At 43.1% G+C, this 18,403-nt stretch overlaps 1 protein-coding gene across 4 annotated transcripts in view; it reads right to left on the minus strand.

The window, feature by feature from the left end:
* caprin2 (caprin family member 2) overlaps positions 1-17,202 on the minus strand; it is a 119,592-nt gene extending 102,390 nt beyond the window's left edge. For 2 of the 4 annotated variants that reach the window (XM_070900664.1, XM_070900663.1), the window contains exons 1-8: positions 16,817-17,202; positions 15,390-15,449; positions 11,033-11,119; positions 9,955-10,193; positions 8,385-8,467; positions 8,042-8,212; positions 5,642-5,688; positions 865-1,203 (exon numbers count right to left, since the gene is read on the minus strand). In XM_070900664.1, coding sequence (XP_070756765.1) covers positions 865-1,203; positions 5,642-5,688; positions 8,042-8,212; positions 8,385-8,467; positions 9,955-10,193; positions 11,033-11,119; positions 15,390-15,449; positions 16,817-17,002 — 1,212 coding nt within the window. In that variant the 5' untranslated portion in view covers positions 17,003-17,202. The remainder of the gene's footprint in view (positions 1-864; positions 1,204-5,641; positions 5,689-8,041; positions 8,213-8,384; positions 8,468-9,954; positions 10,194-11,032; positions 11,120-15,389; positions 15,450-16,816) is intronic. The other 2 variants (XM_070900666.1, XM_070900665.1) reach the window with 2 other exon arrangements.
* Positions 17,203-18,403: the final 1,201 nt, after the last annotated feature.

Genomic DNA, 18,403 nt, shown 5'->3' on the forward strand with positions numbered 1-18,403 from the left:
TCAACTCTCCAGGCCCCATCCTAGCCTTTGGCCGAACTGATTTGCTGACTGCTGGATAATCAACACTAAATGCATACGTGTCAGTCTAAAAACTAGCATCGTGAATTGATGATAGCCAGTACTGACGAAAGCAAGTCACACTGAAAGGGCAGTGGGAGACAGTTTTGCCACTTCAACTGCTTCACTCATGCTAAAAGTTTTCCCTCCTGTCCAATACATCACCTTACTGGTAATATGTAGGACAACATCCATTTTAAATTTGGGGTTGGGAGGGGGGGGGGAAAAAAAAGAAGAGAAAAAAAACAGACGCATTGGGAATCAGAGCATGCCACCCAATTTAACACAGATGTTTTCTGGGACATGACATTGCATTTCCTCCACCCACAACCTTAAAAAGGTAGGGACTGATTTAATTGTGCTCGAAATCATCATCTTTTAAATGAAGTACCAAATGATCCATTACTGAGAGTACTAAAAATCTAAAGTTTGCTCAAGTGTAAATATGGAGATCAAAACCTACTTAATTGATTATAGCATCATTCTAAACCAGGCCTGCAGGCAACCAATTTAGAATGGCAGACACTCCTTCAAAATGCTGCACCCTCCTTTGGTCATTTGTGTTGCAAAGCTTCTCCCACACCCAGCACCCAAGTTAGAAATGTTAGTGTGCCATCTCCATGAACAAGTGCCACTAACCACCACCATCATGGTTTGTCCTTCAAAGCAAAAACCATTTTACCCACTTGCTTCGCTTCAGGTTCAGGTTTTGATACACGATCCCGTTTCTAAATAGAGAAAGAGAGAGGGCGGTTAGTCATGCCACGCAGGCATCTCTAGGCCACCAAAGCCAGCCAGTCTTCTCACCTCTTTGGGCTCAGGCAGGATTCTCTTTGGTTCAACAGATTCCTTTGGCACAGCAGATTCCTTTGGCACAGCAGATTCCGGTTCCCACCTTTTCATCTCCTGTACATCAGAGTACTGCATATCCCACTTTTTGGGTGGCTCCTCCTGCTTCCTATTGACATACTCTGTATCCCACTTCTTGGGGGGCTCCTTGTCCCGTTTTCTGTCAATGTACTCAGTGTCCCATTTTTTGGGAATCTCCTCTTGCTTGCCGCCAACATACTCTGCTTCCCAGTTCCTTGGTTTTTCCAGCTGTTTTGCAGCATAGTCAGTTTTGTTCACATACTGCCTATTCAAAAACTGGGAAAAGGAAATTTGAGTTTTGGCAGCAAGTCATTGTAAGTACATTAATCTCAACTTATTGCTAGGAGCAAAGGCACCAAAGACATGCACACTTCCAATTTCTGATCAATTATATTAAAATGGAAAAGGCAAAGTGCTCCAGGGCCATTGGGCCCCAAGTTTCCACATGATTTACACCTGATTTTTTAGGAGCAACTGGTGGAGAACGGACTATCTTAGAAATTGCAATTCTCCACATTTTTTTTTCTGCAGTTCTAGTCAGGTAGAACAGTTCCACTTTGGAACAGAATTTTTTCTTCAAAGGGGGCGTGTCCAGCCACTGATACCAGATTTGAAAGTTTCCAGTGAAAACGTACTCCAAACTAACTTAGAATGGAGCAAGTGAAGATTTTTGTAGAACTGAAAAAACCTGTTCTACACATTAAAAAATCAGGTGTCCAGAACAAGGTGGGGGGGGGGGGGGGGGGGGAGGGAAGTCATTAAATTCTACAATAAATCCTTATTTATACTTCTACAAATAAATCCAACCGGAATAAAAATTTAAGCAAATAAAAGATTAAATAAACCATCTTCCTATCTGTGAGAAAGTGCTTCAGCCAGGGAGAATGCTGCAGCCGTTCCCGAACGCGGCGGGGGGGGGGGAAGCCGTTCCAGACGGCGGGGAGGGACCGAACGCGGGGGGGGGGGGGGAGAAGAGCCGTTCCAGACGGCGGGCGAGCAACCGAACGCAAGGGGGGGGCGAGAAAGAGGAGAAGAGAGAGCCGTTCCAGGCAGGTGAGCGGGGGAGGGGGAGTGCAGGCCCGACCGACTGAACACAGCCGGGGGGGGGGGGGGGGGGGGGGGGGGAAGAGAAGCCATTCCAGACGGTGGGTGGGAGGGAAATTAAGGATCCATTTCCCGACGGCAAAAGGGGGAGGTCGTCAGGAAACAGCTGCCTCAACTTTGAGGCTTCCTGCAGCCTCCAGTGCTGATGGCAATGTGCTTTTATTAAAAAATGTTCAAAAACTAAACAGCTACAAAGAACTACAAAAATAGCCAAGTGCCAATGTTTCCATCACACTGCGCGTGCTCGAACGCTCCAATGCGCACGCGCAGCGTTGCCGGCAGGAAAATTTTTTTAAATAGTACCCGCCCCCTCCCACTTACAAAATCGGCGCAATTGTAGGCTCCGTCCCCCTGGGCGCCACACCAAACAGACAAGGAGCTGCAGAACGCTCCAGAATCGCAAGGTTTTTTTTCCGGCGCCGTTTTAGGCACGAAAAACAGGTGCCCAGCTCAGAGGGGCGCCCGTTTTTTTATCGTGTGGAAACTTGGGCCCATTATCTTCCAGTTATGAGCTACAAGTCCAGAGCAAGGAGTTAACACTGCTAAAGAGAGGTTACTGTTGGTGTGAACTCCGATCAAAAACAAGATGGCCAAAAACATGGTGTCCCCGCAGTGCGACAAATTTGCACAACACAAGAATTAGGAGGAGTAGACCATTCAACCCCTCGAGCCTGCTCCGCCATTCAATGAGATCATGGCTGATCTACTTCAATTCCACTTCCCTGCACTATCCCCATATCCAAAGATCTATCGATCTAGGTCTTGAATATATACAATGACTAAGCCTCCACAGCCTTCTGGGGTGGAGAATTTCAAAGATACATCATCCTCTGAAGAAATTTCTCATCAATCCTAAATGGCCAATGCCTTATTCTGAGACTGTGACCCCTGGTTCTAGACTCTCCTACCAGGGGAACATTCTGCCTGCATCTACCCAGTCAAGCCCAGTAAGAATTTTGTCTTTTTCAATTAGATCACCTCATTCTTCTGAACGTGAGAGAATATAAGCCTAGTCTGCTCAATTTCTTATAGGATAATTTCCCCATCCCAGAAATCAGGTGAATCTTTGCTGCACTCCTTCTATGGCAAGTCTATCCTTCCTTAATTGAGACCAAAACAGGACAATACTCTAGGTACATCCTTAATGGATTCTAGCATTTTCCCAACTACTGATGTCAGGCTAACTGGTCTGCAGTTCCCCCATTTTCTCTCTCCTTCCCCCCCCCCCCCCCCCCCCACTATTAAATAGTAGGGTTACATTTGCTACCTTCCAATCTACAGGAACAGTTCCAGATTCTATGGCATTTTGGTAAACAACCAATTCAGCCACTATCTCTATAGCCACCTCAAAACCCTAGGATGTAGGTCATCAAGTCCAGGGGATTTCAGCCCCATTAATTTCTCCAGTACTATTTTTTTTTAAACTATTAATTTCAGTTCCTCATTCTTGCTAGACCCTTGGTTGTCCACCAAGAGTTTTTTTGGCATCTTCTTCCAAAGACAGATACAAAGCATGTGTTTAATTTCTCATTTCCTATAATTTCTCAGCCTGTAAGGAACCCATTTACTTTTGTTAATATTTCCTTTTTTAAAAAAGTATACCTATAGAAGCTTTTACAGACTATATCTCACTGGTTTACTCACATTCTATTTTGTGTGTCAATTTCTTGGTCCTCCTTTGCTGAATTCTAAAATCTTCACAATCCTCATACTTGCTGCTCTTGGTCTACTGTCATACCTTGTACTGTAGTTTCCCAATCTATCTTAGCCAACTCACCCCTTATACTCATGTAATTTTCTTTTAGATTTAAGACTCAAGATTCAGATTTATCAATCATTTTCAAACTCAAATTCTCATATTATGGTCACTCTTCCCCAAGTTCCCTTTTACTACATTAACCACCTCATTGCACAATACTAGATCTAAATAGCCTGTTCCCCAGTAGGTTCCTCAACATATCAATCTAGAATTCCATAAATTCATCCTCCACACTATTACTGCAAATTTGGTTTGCCCAGTCTATGTAGATTAAAGTCCCCCATGGTTACTGTATTACCTTTGTTACATGTGCCTCTAATTTATACTCTGCCCTACATTATAACTACTATTTTGGGGGCTTAAACAACTCCCATCAATGTTTTCTTCCCCTTGCTATTTTAGTTCCACCCAAACAGATGCTACTTGATTTTCAGAGCCAGGATCCTTTCTCTCCTGTCTTTATCTCATCCTTCATCAGGGTTACCCCTTCTTTTCCATTTTGCCCATCTCTTCTAAAAGTTAAGTGTCCTGGAATATAGTTCACAACCTTGGTCACTTTGCATTATCCATAATAGCTATTAGATCAAATCTAGTCATTTCTATCTGCGTTATTAATTCCTGAGGTCGCCTTTAGTCACTGATGCCCTTGTACCTTTGTTACTCTTTCCCTTCCCAACAGAACAGCTCCCTCTTTCCCCAGTACTGTGCCAGTGCCCCATGAAGCAAAATCCCTGCCTCCCACACCACTCAGCCACATTTAACCTTCTAATCTGCTTATCCCTGTGCCAATTTGCACTTGGCTCAGTTAATAATCGAGGTTACCTTTGAGGTTCTGCTTTTTAATTCAACTCAAAACTTTCAGCAGAACCCCATTCCTAGTTCTAAGACAACTGGATCCTGCCCTTCCACGCCAAGTTCTTCTCCAGCCAGGAGATATCTAACCCTGGCACTCCAGACTGAGCGGACTCAAAAACCAGACTGAGCTGAACCAAAAGCCTTGTGTCAGAAGGAAGGGAGACAATGAGAAGTTTGCTGGTCACTCATTTCCTTTTGACTGGTTCAAATTGCTTTCTGTATTTGGCCAGAACACTAGACAGCACAGATGGTTAAACTACCCATACATAGTCTTCATAATGCTGATCCATGCAAGATTCAAGTGTGATAACTTCAGAATTCTCAAAGCAATCAGGTTGAGATATTTGAATTGGTATATCCAAGTCACCCAGGTTGTTCACAGCTAAGATCTTCAGGCGAAACCATGCTACTAGGAAAGGTGAGGAAGAAAAAGGCAGTAGATGACTCAGTGGTAGCAATCTTGCCAGAGTCAGAAGATTATAGGTTCAAGTCCTACGCCAGAGAATAGAGTGCATAATCTAGGCCGAAACTTTAATGCAGTAGAGTGCGCTGCATGGTCAGAGGTGCCGTCTTAGAGATGTTTACAAAGGCTCTGTCTGCCCCATCAAGTGGATGTGAAAGATCCCACAGCATTTTTTGGACAAGAGAGAAGTTCTCAGTATTTATCCCTTGAATCACCAAAAACAGATCTGGTCATTTATTTCATTGCCGTTTGTGTTGCTATGGACAAATTGCATGCCGTGTTTCCTACATTACAACAGTGACTGCACTTCATTGTCTGTAAAGCGCTGTAGGATGTCTTGAAAGTTACTATACAAATAAAAGTCTGTTTCCTCCCACCCCCTCCACAAGCTTTCATTGACTTATGGTGCATGTAGGAGAACTGAGCCCAATTAAATTACCATACAACCATGCACAACACTTCAAAAGGGATACTCTACATTTAACAGTTTAAAATGGGCTCCGAAAGTCAATGTGGGAAGAATAGTTCATTACCTCTCTTGGCTGCATTTCATTAGAGCACAAAAAATGTAGGTCAGATTCTGCAATGAAAAAAAAAGTTTACAAAGTTAAGAAATCACTTGGTTATTAAAATGACCAGCTGAGCCACAATTTATACAAACAGGCTCAATTTTACCATGCCAAATGTGGTCAATCTCCAAGAGGTACCAGTTATGTTTTTATTACTTTCTATATAGCAAGTGTGCCCCATCAATCTGGGACGCATTGACGCTAGAAGTGCGTTTCAATAGGGACTCTTGTTAGTGTCCTCAGTGCACACTGGACTGCGTTCTCAGGCCAATATCCCCAGCATAGAGACATTGATCACACTCGACCAGCTCTGATGGCCGGGCCATATTGTCTGCATGCCCAATTCTAGACTCCCGAAACAAGCGCTCTACTCCGAGCTAAGTCATGGCGAGAGTCCCAGGAGCAGACACGCAGCCTCCTTGAAAAATTGCATCACCAACGACTCTTCGGAATCCCTGGCCCAAGACCTCAGAAGGCGCGGAACACTGTCGTCTGGAGCATGCGGAAGCCAAGTACAAATAGCGGCAGGAGAGTACGACAAATCAGGCACCCAACCCACCCGTCCCTCCGACCACCATCTGCCCCACCTGTGACAGACTGTAGGTCCCGCATTGGTCTCAGTCACCTTAGAACTCTTTAGTGTGGAAGCAAGTCATCCTCGACTCCGGGGGACTGCCGAAGAGACTGGGTCAGATGCCAAAAGAACAGATGTAGCTGCAATATGGACACCCAAGAATCCCAGGACAATTATTTTAGTACGATCACAAAGCAACCAATCCCACCAAATGGAAGAGGAATGCAGCTTCACTACCCAAACACACAGTAGGACTAGACCCAAAAACCACAAAATTTCATTAAACCTAGCAAAACAGCTCACTTATGCTGGTAGAATTGAAGGTGAAGCCCTCCTTGAAACCAGTTTTGCCAACATGAATTATGTACAACTGCTGAAGATAGGACAAGGGCAGCAATGGCAGAGCAAGTCTGTTGCTGTTCCTAGGATGGAACTCTGGGGCAGGACTGCAATAGTTTGCAAGTTTGGGAATTCCCATCCATAAGAGTTCTCTTTCCTGAAGCAGCTGCAGAATCAAGTCAGCCAGGAGTGTTGGGAAAGAGGGGGAAGTGCCAGTATGAATGAGGATGAGTGGAGGGGACAGAAAACAAGGGGCAGATTTGGGAGTAGTAAATGGTCTGTTGAACAAAGATATGTAGCACCACTCATTCTAGATTAAAATTCAGTTGTGCAGTGACATGTATGCATGCACAGTTAGTGTAAAATACAGAAATGTTCTAGGGAGAATGGCCTCGCTCCCCCAAATCTTCACTCAGGAGTTTGTGAAGAGCAGCATTTGGAATTGTACTGTTGTAAAATTTCTACTGTGGCCCTGCAATACAACAATGCAAGAGCCAAAGTCTACAAGTAGAGTGGCCCTTACTACCAATACCACCACTAGCAGGTCATGTACCTTCTAACTGTTTCAATGCATCATGGTAAACAGGCCACCCATTTCCCCCTTGTCAGGAAAAGTTCACAAATGCCAAATGAGGAAATGCACAAACTAGAACTCCCCAAAACAAACATTTTTGGCCAAAAAAATGCAGGCTGTGGTAGGTACTTCACCACGCAGTGCTGGAATGCTGATTCATGCCAGTAACTTCCGAGGCAATTGCCTCAAACCTCAAATCCAAACAAAAGAATGGATTCATGCCAGTTTTCTGCCACTCACTGTAACTGTGCTAAGAGTTGGACTGGCAGCCAAAACCACACAACTTCAGCAAATGAAGTTAACTGTAACTGCAGTTCTTGGTATGTTACTGAAGACATACAAGGACTTTAGAGAAAGGAGAGGACAGGTCAGCTCAGTCCTTCTCAGCCAACTGAGCAAGAAACTCCAAATATGAACACTAGCAGGATTCAACAGCCATTTTTAAAATGGTAGCAACCTGGACAGGAGAAGGCAACTATATTTGGCTCAAGGGTATAAATTTCAGCATCAAGCAATTTACATTCATTTCCTCCGGATACAGTCAGCATCACTTTAAACCACATGTCTCTGCTCACTTAAACCCACCCTCAGGAGAAGCACCCATACCATCTCAGCTAAACTCCTGACTAAACAAAACTGCCAGTTAGTCCTCAATCATGGGATGGTTACACACAACAACCTCAAAGAATTCCACCAAATTAATTCAACTGATTGGAGTTAGAAATACTGCAGCCAATAGAGGGCTGACCCTTGGTATAGGCTGGATGCAAACCCAATACCACTGGAGAAGGCATTCTCTGCCAAAATAATGTGGCTTTGCAGCAAGTGGAACTGTAGATCAAGGTATCTTGCTGTGCATTTTGCCATTTACACTTACCAGGTTCCTTTACAGATAGGGCCTTGGGCTTGGGCTTGGGCTTGGTTACTTGCACCTCTTTGATTTCATCGTCATCATCATCATCTTCCTGCAGCCCATTGTGAGGGACTGGAATATTATCAAAGTAGTCACACTTCAATAGTTTGCTCATCATCTCCTTCAAATGTTTATCTAGAAGAGAAAGCATGCTGCCTTTACAATGTCAAGATTGTCAAGTTACAACAAATGCTGGAGATGTTTCAAAATGCCAGGATGAGGAATTAAAAGTAATCATGATGAACCCAAGATCCTGATATTAGTATGTACAATGAAGGTCCACATTCACAAAAAAAAATGAACTTACAAGTGGTACCGGCAACCATCTTATCAGTTGCTTCCAATAGGTCCCATATTTGATTTGACATCAACTCCATTTGATCTTCAATGCTGAAAGGACAAAGCACCAACAGGCCATGCATACATAACCAAGTAATTTATTTTTTTCACCCAGCAGTGGTCAAGGTCAATGGTGTGCCTTCAAGTGATATAGGAACATCCCAGATCTGTGCCCCATAACCAAATCTCAGGCAGGGTAGCAGCAATGTAGTTTTATTCCAACTGGAAGGATGCTTAGATGATGGGTGAATAAATGAACAGGCTTCATAGCTTATAACCTAATTTTCCTCATTGGAGGAAAAATGTTATAAGCAGAGAAAGACCAGCAGAAGCTGCAATTTCAGCAACTGCAGCTCCCTTGCATCAAACCAATACCAAACAGATATCACTTGAAACCAGAGTTTGACAGAATGATACCCAGACTTCAAGGGTTAAGTTACAAGGAGAGATTATACAAATTAGGGTTGTATTTCCTAGAATTGAGAGAGAGTTAAGGAGTGATTGGATTGAAGGTTAAGATATTAAGGGGAACAGATAGGGTGGAGAGAAATTAATTTCCACTGGTTGGGGATTCTCTGATGGGGTCGTGGGGGTAGGGGGGGTGCCATAGTCTATAAATTAGAGCCAGATCTTTCAGGGGTGAAATTAGGAAACACTTCTACACAAAGGATGGTAGAAATTTGAACTCTTTCGCAAACAGCAATTGACACTAGATCAATTGTTAATTTTAAACTGGAGATTGCTAGATTAAACCACCAAAGGTATTTTTTTTAGGTGATATGGGCCAAAGGTGGGTATATGGAGTTAGGTCGCAGATCAGCCATGATCTTATTGAATGTGGAACAGGCTCGAGGGGCTCAATGACCTACTCCTGTTCCCATGATAAATTACCCCTATCCAAATGGTCAGAGCCAAAAGAAAAACTAAGATCCAAGAGGAAAGACGCCTCCAAAGGCTTGCACCCATTTAAAAAAAATGGTTTCCAAGTGGGGAGACATCTGCCTTCAAAGCAGATACTCAACTCAATTAATCTGTTCTAACCCACCCCAAGTGCCCCACCCACTCTTGCCCTCCTACATTACTGTAGTCCTGTGAAAGTGGTTTAGTCAATTCAGTATTTTGGGTCCATTAGGTAGTATTTTCAAGCACTCAATCCATCTGTAACTCTGGTTTCAAAAATCTATGGAACCACCACCAAGTATACATACACTAGCACAAATTATCCATCGACTTCTAAAAGCATAGCACAATACTGGAATTATGAAGTGTATATATTACTGAAATCAGTTGTATTCAGCTTTAGCAATACCTTGTTACTGTCACATCACGGAGTCAAAAACCTGGAACACTCTACCAAACAGCATTGTGGGAGCACCTTCACCACAAGGACGAGAGCAGTTCAAGAAGGACCACCAGCACCTCCTCCAGGGGGAAACCAGGGATGGGCAATACCAATGATGGCCATATCCCAAGAATGAATTTTTAAAAACACTACACAGAAGAGGCTATGAAGATCCTTGGGTCAAGCCATTACTTACGATATTCTCTCATTCTTTTCAGGACAGGTAAGTTTACAGAATTCCTTGAGGTGACCAATATCCTTCCGTGAAATAATAAATGCACCATTAATGCCATCTCTGAAGTCATTCTGAACGTGCTCCTGGTTGAAGTTCTCTAGTACATATCGAACGTGCATTACAGTACACAGTCGTCTCTTCTCCATTTCTGTCCTCAGGAGTTGTTCACGTCGCAGAGTTTTCCTTTGTGCTTTTAGCAGCTGTTCAAAATAAAACCATAAATCAGAAAAATCTGGGATTTGAGCTTAAAGGTCTGGTGCTCCCTTTGATGATTATGACAGCAGCTGACTGTACCAGACCAGGAAGGGCCCAGGTTCAATCTAGTCAGTGTCCGTTAGCTAATCTCAAATTGGAGCAGCACAGCAAATGGCCTCAGCATGCTTGCTGAGGGAAGCAGGAAGAAAGCAAAAATGAGGTAGAGTTTTCCCTTGCTAAAGATGCACATGTAGATCAGGACCAGTTGATGCCCCAGAGCTAAAGAGGCCATCAACAATCAAGATTGACATGAAAGCCAAGTACCACTTGGGTGGGATACCACAAGGCAAGTGCCACTGTGAAACTATGCACAGGTCAACATTATACAAAAAAAAGAGAAACATCTCCATTTTCAAAAGTTCATCTGCCATTGTGAAATATCATGTCAAATATTAAGAGCCACCGTCATTTTTTGGTGCAATCAGCTTGTGCAAATGCTGATTTGAAACTTACATTGCCAGCACAAAAAACTGATTTGGGGCACAGTTGCAATTTAAAAAAAAAGATTGCACAACAGTCCAAACTACCAACTGAGTTGATGTCATTAAAACTAAAGATTCAAGATTCAAGTAAAATATCACATTCAAGAGTAATTGATAGCCAATTATTCAATGTTGGTACAGCAAATTCAAAAGCTTATCTGCTGCAGCCCATACCTTGAAGTTTCCAACAATGAGGAATAGCATCTGTTCAAGATGCAGAGATCACAATCCACACATTACACCTCCAGTGCTATGTAGCTATCCCTCCCTGAACCCATTAGCAGCAAAGCAGAAGATTGTACCTCTTGGTTGAGTGCAGCAAAGGTTTTTTGCAGCTCCTTGGCAAATTCCAGATTATGAATTACTTCTTCATATTTCTCTACAGCATCCTGTGAAAGACAGCATTAGTGCATTATGGTTTTAGTTTAGGCATTTAGATCCAAGACCTCAACAAAAAAGTTCTAACTGAGCACTCCTAAAATTCTTATTTATGGTTGCATCTTAAGATAGTGGCCAATTTACTAATAGTTGGGAGAACTGCACATATTCTCACATCTTTGAAAGCAAAAATCTAAAAGGTCAATTGTGTCTTTGCAAAATATGGAATTATAGCAAAATCCTTGGCTTCCCCTGAAAGTACAGCTGGTTTTGCTACAGCAATTACATAGCTCACAGCAAGACACATAAACCAGAACAACTATAACCAATTGAGACCAAGTGACAGTATTGCAAGCTCAAATTTTTATGGACAGATTTGAAGACAGAAAAATCTTGTACCCCCTTCCTATTATTTCCTAGATCTGCTTCGGTCTTGCTTCTGGCCTTCCCCCATATACCAGGTAGCTTAATTTCATTAGCCCACAGAAAACACATCTAAAATGCTCCACCACATATGTTTAGTACCAATTTAATTAATCTGGGAGGAGCTCAGCTGATTTTTCTGCTCTGCTTGCCCTCCTTCCATATTGCACAATAGGGAGGGAGGGCAGAAGGTGGAAAGATTATGGTGCATTACATATGAAAAGATCTACTCTAATATATATCAAACATCTCATACATAAAATCAAATGTTCCCACCATTGAAGCAATTTTTAATCAGGCATCTCATTCACATTCTCCAGCTCAGGTCCATTCTATGCAACCAGCTGGGTTGGTTGGCTTAGGCATAGCAGAGGAAGGCCATCAAGGGAAGTTAACAAATGCAGGATTAACTCCTTACAGTGTACTTTGAGTCCCCGCTGGAGTGGAACTAAACTACAGAACCAGTGGGAACCTGTTCAACCTGCAGCATCTCCAGGCCAGATCCAAGACCACCCCAACCTGTCGTCAAGCTACAGTACGCAGACGACGCCTGTGTCTGCGCACAAAGACTGCACTCCAGGACATAGTCGACATTCACTGAGGCGTACGAAAGCATGGGCCTTATGCTAAACATCCATAAGACAAAAGTCCTCCACCAGCCTGTCTTCACTGCACAGCACTGCCCCCCAGTCATCAAGATCCACGACACAGTGGACCACTTCCCCTATCTCAGGAGCCTCCTATCAACAAGAGCAGGCATAGACGACACAATCCAACACTGCCTCCAGTGCAGCCTTCAGCCACCTGAGGAAAAAAAAAAGTGTTTGAAGATCAGGCCTTCAAAACTGCCACCAAGCTTAGTCTACAGGGCTGTAGTAATACATGCCCTCATGTATGGCTCAGACACATGAACCATGTACAGTAGACACCTCAAGCTGCTGGAGAAATACCACCAACAATGTCTCCGCAAGATCCTACAAATCCCCTGGGAGGACAGGTGCACCAACATCAGCGTCCTCATTCAGGCCAACATCCCCAGCATTGAAGCACTGACCACACTATCAGCTCCGCTGGGCAGGCCACATAATCCGCACGCCAGACACGAGACTCAAAGCAAGTGCTCTACTCTGACCTCCTTCACAGCAAATGAAGGAAAGATGGGCAGTGGAAACGCTACAAGGACATCCTCAAAGCCTCCCTGATAAAGTGCAATATCCCCACTGACACCTGGGAGTCCCTGGCCCAAGACCACCCTAAGTGGAGGAAGTGCATCAGAGAGGGCGCTGAGCACAGAGTCTTAACACCGAGAGCATGCAGAAATCAAGCAGACAGCGGAAAGAGCAGGCAGCAAACCAGTCCCACCCACCCCTTCCTCCAACAACTATCTGCCCCCCTGTGAGTCTGTGGCTCTCGTATTGGACTGTTCAGCCACGAAAGAACTCACTTCAGGAGCAGAAGCAAGTCTTTGATTCCAAGGGACTGCCCATGATGATTTGAGTGAAGCTTTCAAAAGTTAAGAGCATGTTGGTAAGTGGTGCTAAAATACACATCAGTTGGGGCCAGGCCCCACACACACACAATGGTAATTGGTCAGTTTTATTAATTTATACAGCTTCTGCTAATAAATGTCAAGCAACTGGACCAAGAATTGATCATGGGCCATCCTCCATAGATAGAGGCTTTGAGGCTTGCACTCTGAAATTGCAACATCCCCACCGACACTTGGGAGTCCCTGGCCAAAGATTGCCCTAAGTGGAGGAAGTACATCCAGGGGGGCGCTAAGCATCGAGTCTCAACACGAGAGCATGCAGAAATCAAGCGCAGGTAACGGAAAGAGCGTGTGGCAAACCAGTCCCACCCACCCTTTCCTCCAACGATTATCTGTCCCACCTGTGACAGGGACTGTGGTTCTCGTATTGGACTGTTCAGCCACCCAAGGACTCATTAAGAGTGGAAGCAAGTCTTCCTCGATTCCGAGGGACTGCCTATGATGATGCAAGTAAAAAAGGTTTCAGGAAAGTAGTATCAGAAAGCAGCTACATGCAATTTTTACTCCCATTCATAGGTAAACAAGTCATCTTAAAATAAATTTTCCATCTTTGTACAAAGTGTCAAAACAATGACAGCATGAAGGCCAAACAACCTCATTTATATAGCACCTTTAAAAAGTAATAAAATATCCAAAAGGCACTTTACAGGAGTGTTTTCAAACAAAATGGTCACCGAGCCACTAGATATATTAGTGTAGGTAACCAAAAGCTTGGTCAAAGGTAGGTTTTAAAGTAGTGTGTTAAAGGAGTAGGGGGAAAAGAGGCAAAGAGGTTTAGGGAGGCACAGGTGCCAATGGAAATCAGAAGTGCAAGAAAACAAAATTGAAGAGCAGAGATCTGGGAAGTTTATAAGGCTGAAGAGCTAGCGAGAGATAGGGAGGGTGAAGGAAAGGCCATGCAGGAATCTGAACACAAGGATGAGAATTTTAAATTCTAGGTGTTGCCAGACAATGTAGGTCAGTGGGCACAGCAGTGATGGTCTGGATGTGGATCGATCCCTTCCCACTCTTATCTCTGGGAACCCCCCCACCCCACCAAGGATTTATTCTTGGCTCAATCCTATTGCTCATCTATATGCTGCCCCTCAGCAACATCAGAAAACATATCAGGTTCCACATGTAGTGACGACATCCAACTCTACCTCACCCACCACCTCAAGGCATGCCATTTGTCTGACATCCAGTACTGGATAAGCAGAAATTTCCTCCAAGTAAATATAGGGAAGATTGGCCCTTGCCTCAAACTCCATCAGTCTCCCTGGCTATTGGGAGGCTGACATTACCGTTCACAACCTCAGCATTCTATTTGACCCCAAGATGAGCTTCCAACCCCATATCCACCATCATGCAGACCGCCGGCTTTCAACTCTATCATCCATCACCAACCTGCCTCTTGTAAAAAAAAAACCCTCATCCACACCTTTGTTACCTCTACACTGGACTATTCCAATGCTATCCTGGCCAGCCTCCCATAAAATACAAGTCAGCCAAAACACTCCTGCCCATAACAGTTACCATCCCATAAACCCATCATGGACCAACAATAACTCCCAGTCCAGTAACAATTTTAAAATTCTCATCCTTGTTCTCTTTCCTCCCACCCTTCACACCACCAAATCCATGTGGCTCAGCATCAAATTGTGTCTGATTAAACTCCAGTGAAGTGCCTTGGATGTTTTACTATGTTAGAGGCAATATATAAATGCAAGCTATTGTTTATACACAGAGAGCAGTTTTGGATGAGCTGAAGTTTAGAGTAAAGGCCAGCCAAGAGAGCATGGGAATAAGCAGCACACAAACAATTCTGACCAGTTTTATGCTAGCCTCAAAGAAAAATACCCAATCTATACTTCCACACAAGATCATAGTTGGTTACATTAGTTGTTTGAGCATGTGCAGTTTGTATCAAATCAAATAAAACCTGCTAGATAGCTATGAAGTAATCTTAGAGTACAAAATACTCATTTCACCTCAAGTTTAGGTTGGCAATTCAATATCACCAAATCAAGACTGCAAAATAAATACACACCCCAGTTAAGTGGGAACCTTATTCAAAATAAGGTCAAGGCATGATGTTAAGCAAATGAGGCTCAAGAGTACAAATTGAATTTCACATACAGGTAGCAACTAATGACAGTGAATGTTCAATTGGTCAAGCTTAATTTAGTTTTAAGCTTAGTAAATGAAAGTATATAGCAACACTGATTTGAACAGCTCTTCAGCTCCACAAATCAAGTCTTGTGGAACCTGAAAACTGCAGGTTTGGAAAGTTACAAGCCACTAAGATTAACCAATTCAAATATACATACCAATTGATCCTGATTAAGTTCTTCTTGTTTTAGGCGTTCTTTATAGTCATCCAGTTTTGCCTTGGAAAAAAACCACCACATGGTTATGGATGCTGATCACATTCACCATATGCACAGTAATGGAATTCATACTACAGGTTTATCTATAAATGATTTAAGTTCTGGAGAGTGTTCCATATGGCTGGGAAGAGATTGATATTCAATGAGAAAGTGTATTGAACTAAAGTACTGGCTTGCCCTGAAAACAAGGTTGTGTTCCATTACTGCACTTGAAGGAAATAAATATATACTCGATTGGTTTTAGCAAAAGCTTTAAAAAAAATTCTATTATGTCAACAGACACTTCAGTTTCACAATGCAACCTTATTTATGAAGCCATAGAACTCCCATTATCCACTGAAGGTTAAGTTGTAAAGTGTACAAATGCTGCAAAAACATGTAATATTGCAAGCTTTGACCCAAAAGGGCAACGGTAGGTCAATTGCTGCGTGCATTCCAACGCGACATCGAAGGGCCAATTCCTGCACGTCCTACTTCAAATATAAAGCAGCAAGTTACTCGTTACTGTGCCACAATTCAGCGATTACATCTTTAAAAAAAGTGTACAAATGACGCTCACTTAAAAACGGGTTTGGTAAGAACGCAACTTGTTTGTCAGCTCGATAAATGACAATACAAAAAATTCCCAAGTCCCGCGACACAGGTTCAGGCCAAATCGTTGGGGAGGGGGTGGTCAAATCATTTCATGGACGCAAATTAAATCTGAAAATCTAAGCACAAAAATCCCACCAAGCTCCCTATTTCAAGAGAGTGCAAAGTGATGATGTTGCCACGCTGTTTATGAAACGTGCACTGACTTCGCACTGAGACAAAATTGGAGCAGAGGAATGCAAACAAGACAGAAACAGTCCGTCTTGAACGCCCAGGGTGGGGGGTGTCATTGTTTAAAAATGGTCCAAACTCGACCAACACAGCATTCGCTTTGCCACGATTTTGACCTTCTGCAAAGTGTTTAGACATTCCACGTTTTGGGGGAAAAGTGGATGTAAAACATAACTGCGCCATCTGGGCGCTGCCCCTTTTAACACTTTGAAATCAAAGCGTGTATCCTTAATTTAAAAAAAGGATTGAATGTTGAAGGTACTTGTAGCGTTTTAAGCTGCAAGAACTAAAAAAGGGATTAAAACATTTAAAGTTAATAATGCATTGGATTTTTTTTTTCAAAAATTGAAATGCAAAGTTCAGGAGTTGGATAGATTTTTTGCAGACACACAGACGGGCAGTCAGTGTAAGCAAATGCATTGCAGTTGGACTGCAGCAATTGACACTGCAGAAATAAGCAGGTAGCATCAAATGGACTCAGAACCATAGCAACAGAGAGGGAGGGGGTAAAGGTGGCGGGGGAGATGTTCAAGAGAGAGATTTACCTTCCTTTTTTCAATGTTTCTGATTTTGTGCTTGAGGCAGATCATGCCATTCTCCAGGTACGTCTCGTAAGCCTGATACTGGCTGCTGGCCGCTGCCAGAGCCTGAATGAAGGGGGCCGGCCCCTGGAGCACGGCGGCGCTGCCACCGCCGCTGGAAGGAGACCTCTTCTCGGCTTTCATCTTCATGCTGCTGCTGGCTGCACCTTGCACCGGGGCGGGCGGGCGGGCGGCTGGCTGGCTGGGAATACCGCGGAGAGTCGGCAGCGGAGACCGGAGTCACACCGTACACGGGAAAGAATGCAGGCTGACCCCGGGACTGTGGCGCATCTTCCGCCTGGCCGCCACTCCGGCGCACGCCGCCGCTTTTATCGCACCCAATTGCTACTTTTTTTTCCCGGCACCACGTTCTATTGCGTCCTTCAACGTTCCAATCAAACGCAACGCATTTGGGTTTTAAATGATTTTTTTTGTTTAAAGCAATTCTTTATGCGCGATAAATACAACCATAGCGTGCGATCCTGTTTGGGGGGGTTTGCAATTAAAATGCACAGGGAAGTAAATGTTTGCAACGTAATTAAAATGCATATATATGTATATAACGCAATTAAAATGCATATAGAAATAAGTATTTGTAATGCGATCCTGTTAAGTGTTTTTGCAATTAAAACGCATAGGGAAGTAAATGTTTGCAACGTAATTAAAATGTACATATATATATGCAACGCAATTAAAAGGCCTACAGTAATATTTGCAACGCATTTTAAAAATGCATATATTTGTGCAATATACGCAAATGTACAAATAAAATGCATGCACAAATATTTACAATTTTTTTTGCAAATAAAAAATGTCAGGAAATATATGCAATGCATTTTCCACCTTGATTTCGTTTGTTTTTTGACAAACGGAGATGCAAGTCCACTGGCGCGTGATGTTGCATTCCTTATCATTGTGTTATATATTGTCTTTGTTTTATTTTGTTTAATTATGATATATTTATCCCACGGACGTCGGTTTCAAAACGTCACTGCCTTTTTTGATAGGCGTATTGCACGATAGTAACCTCCCCCCCAAGGTGCATTGGCCAGACCAGATGATTAAGGATAAGATTTAAATATTTTGGTCAGTGTGCAGCACATCTCTTTAACTGCGTTTTGTTGTGGAGTTTATGGGGCAGATCAACCTGGACGAAGCATAATTGCCGAAGTTGAGCAAGCAGTATGGCAAGTACGGTAGTACAGTAATTTCAGTTAAAAGAACACGGTTTGTATGCAAAAAGCAAATGAGTTTTCATTTGTAAACAATCACCACGTGATGACAAATTGTGTCAAAATGCCCCGTTGGTCACTCACGTGCATGGGGTGACGTCAGGTGTTGAATTACCAATCTTAAAGGCACCAACTTTCTAAGTGGAGACTGTTGATCATTTTTCCACCAAAAAAATTGAATTAACCAATCTGTATTAAGCTATGTAAATAATAGAGCAATGTGGGAATTTAGTGATAAAAAAAACTATAATTATAATTTGGGGATTAAACTAAAAGATTCCCTCAGCGCTAAAGGGAACCATGAGACTAACCACCTCCC

This window comes from Pristiophorus japonicus, chromosome 15 (assembly GCF_044704955.1).
Source record: "Pristiophorus japonicus isolate sPriJap1 chromosome 15, sPriJap1.hap1, whole genome shotgun sequence".
NCBI lineage: Eukaryota > Metazoa > Chordata > Chondrichthyes > Pristiophoridae > Pristiophorus > Pristiophorus japonicus.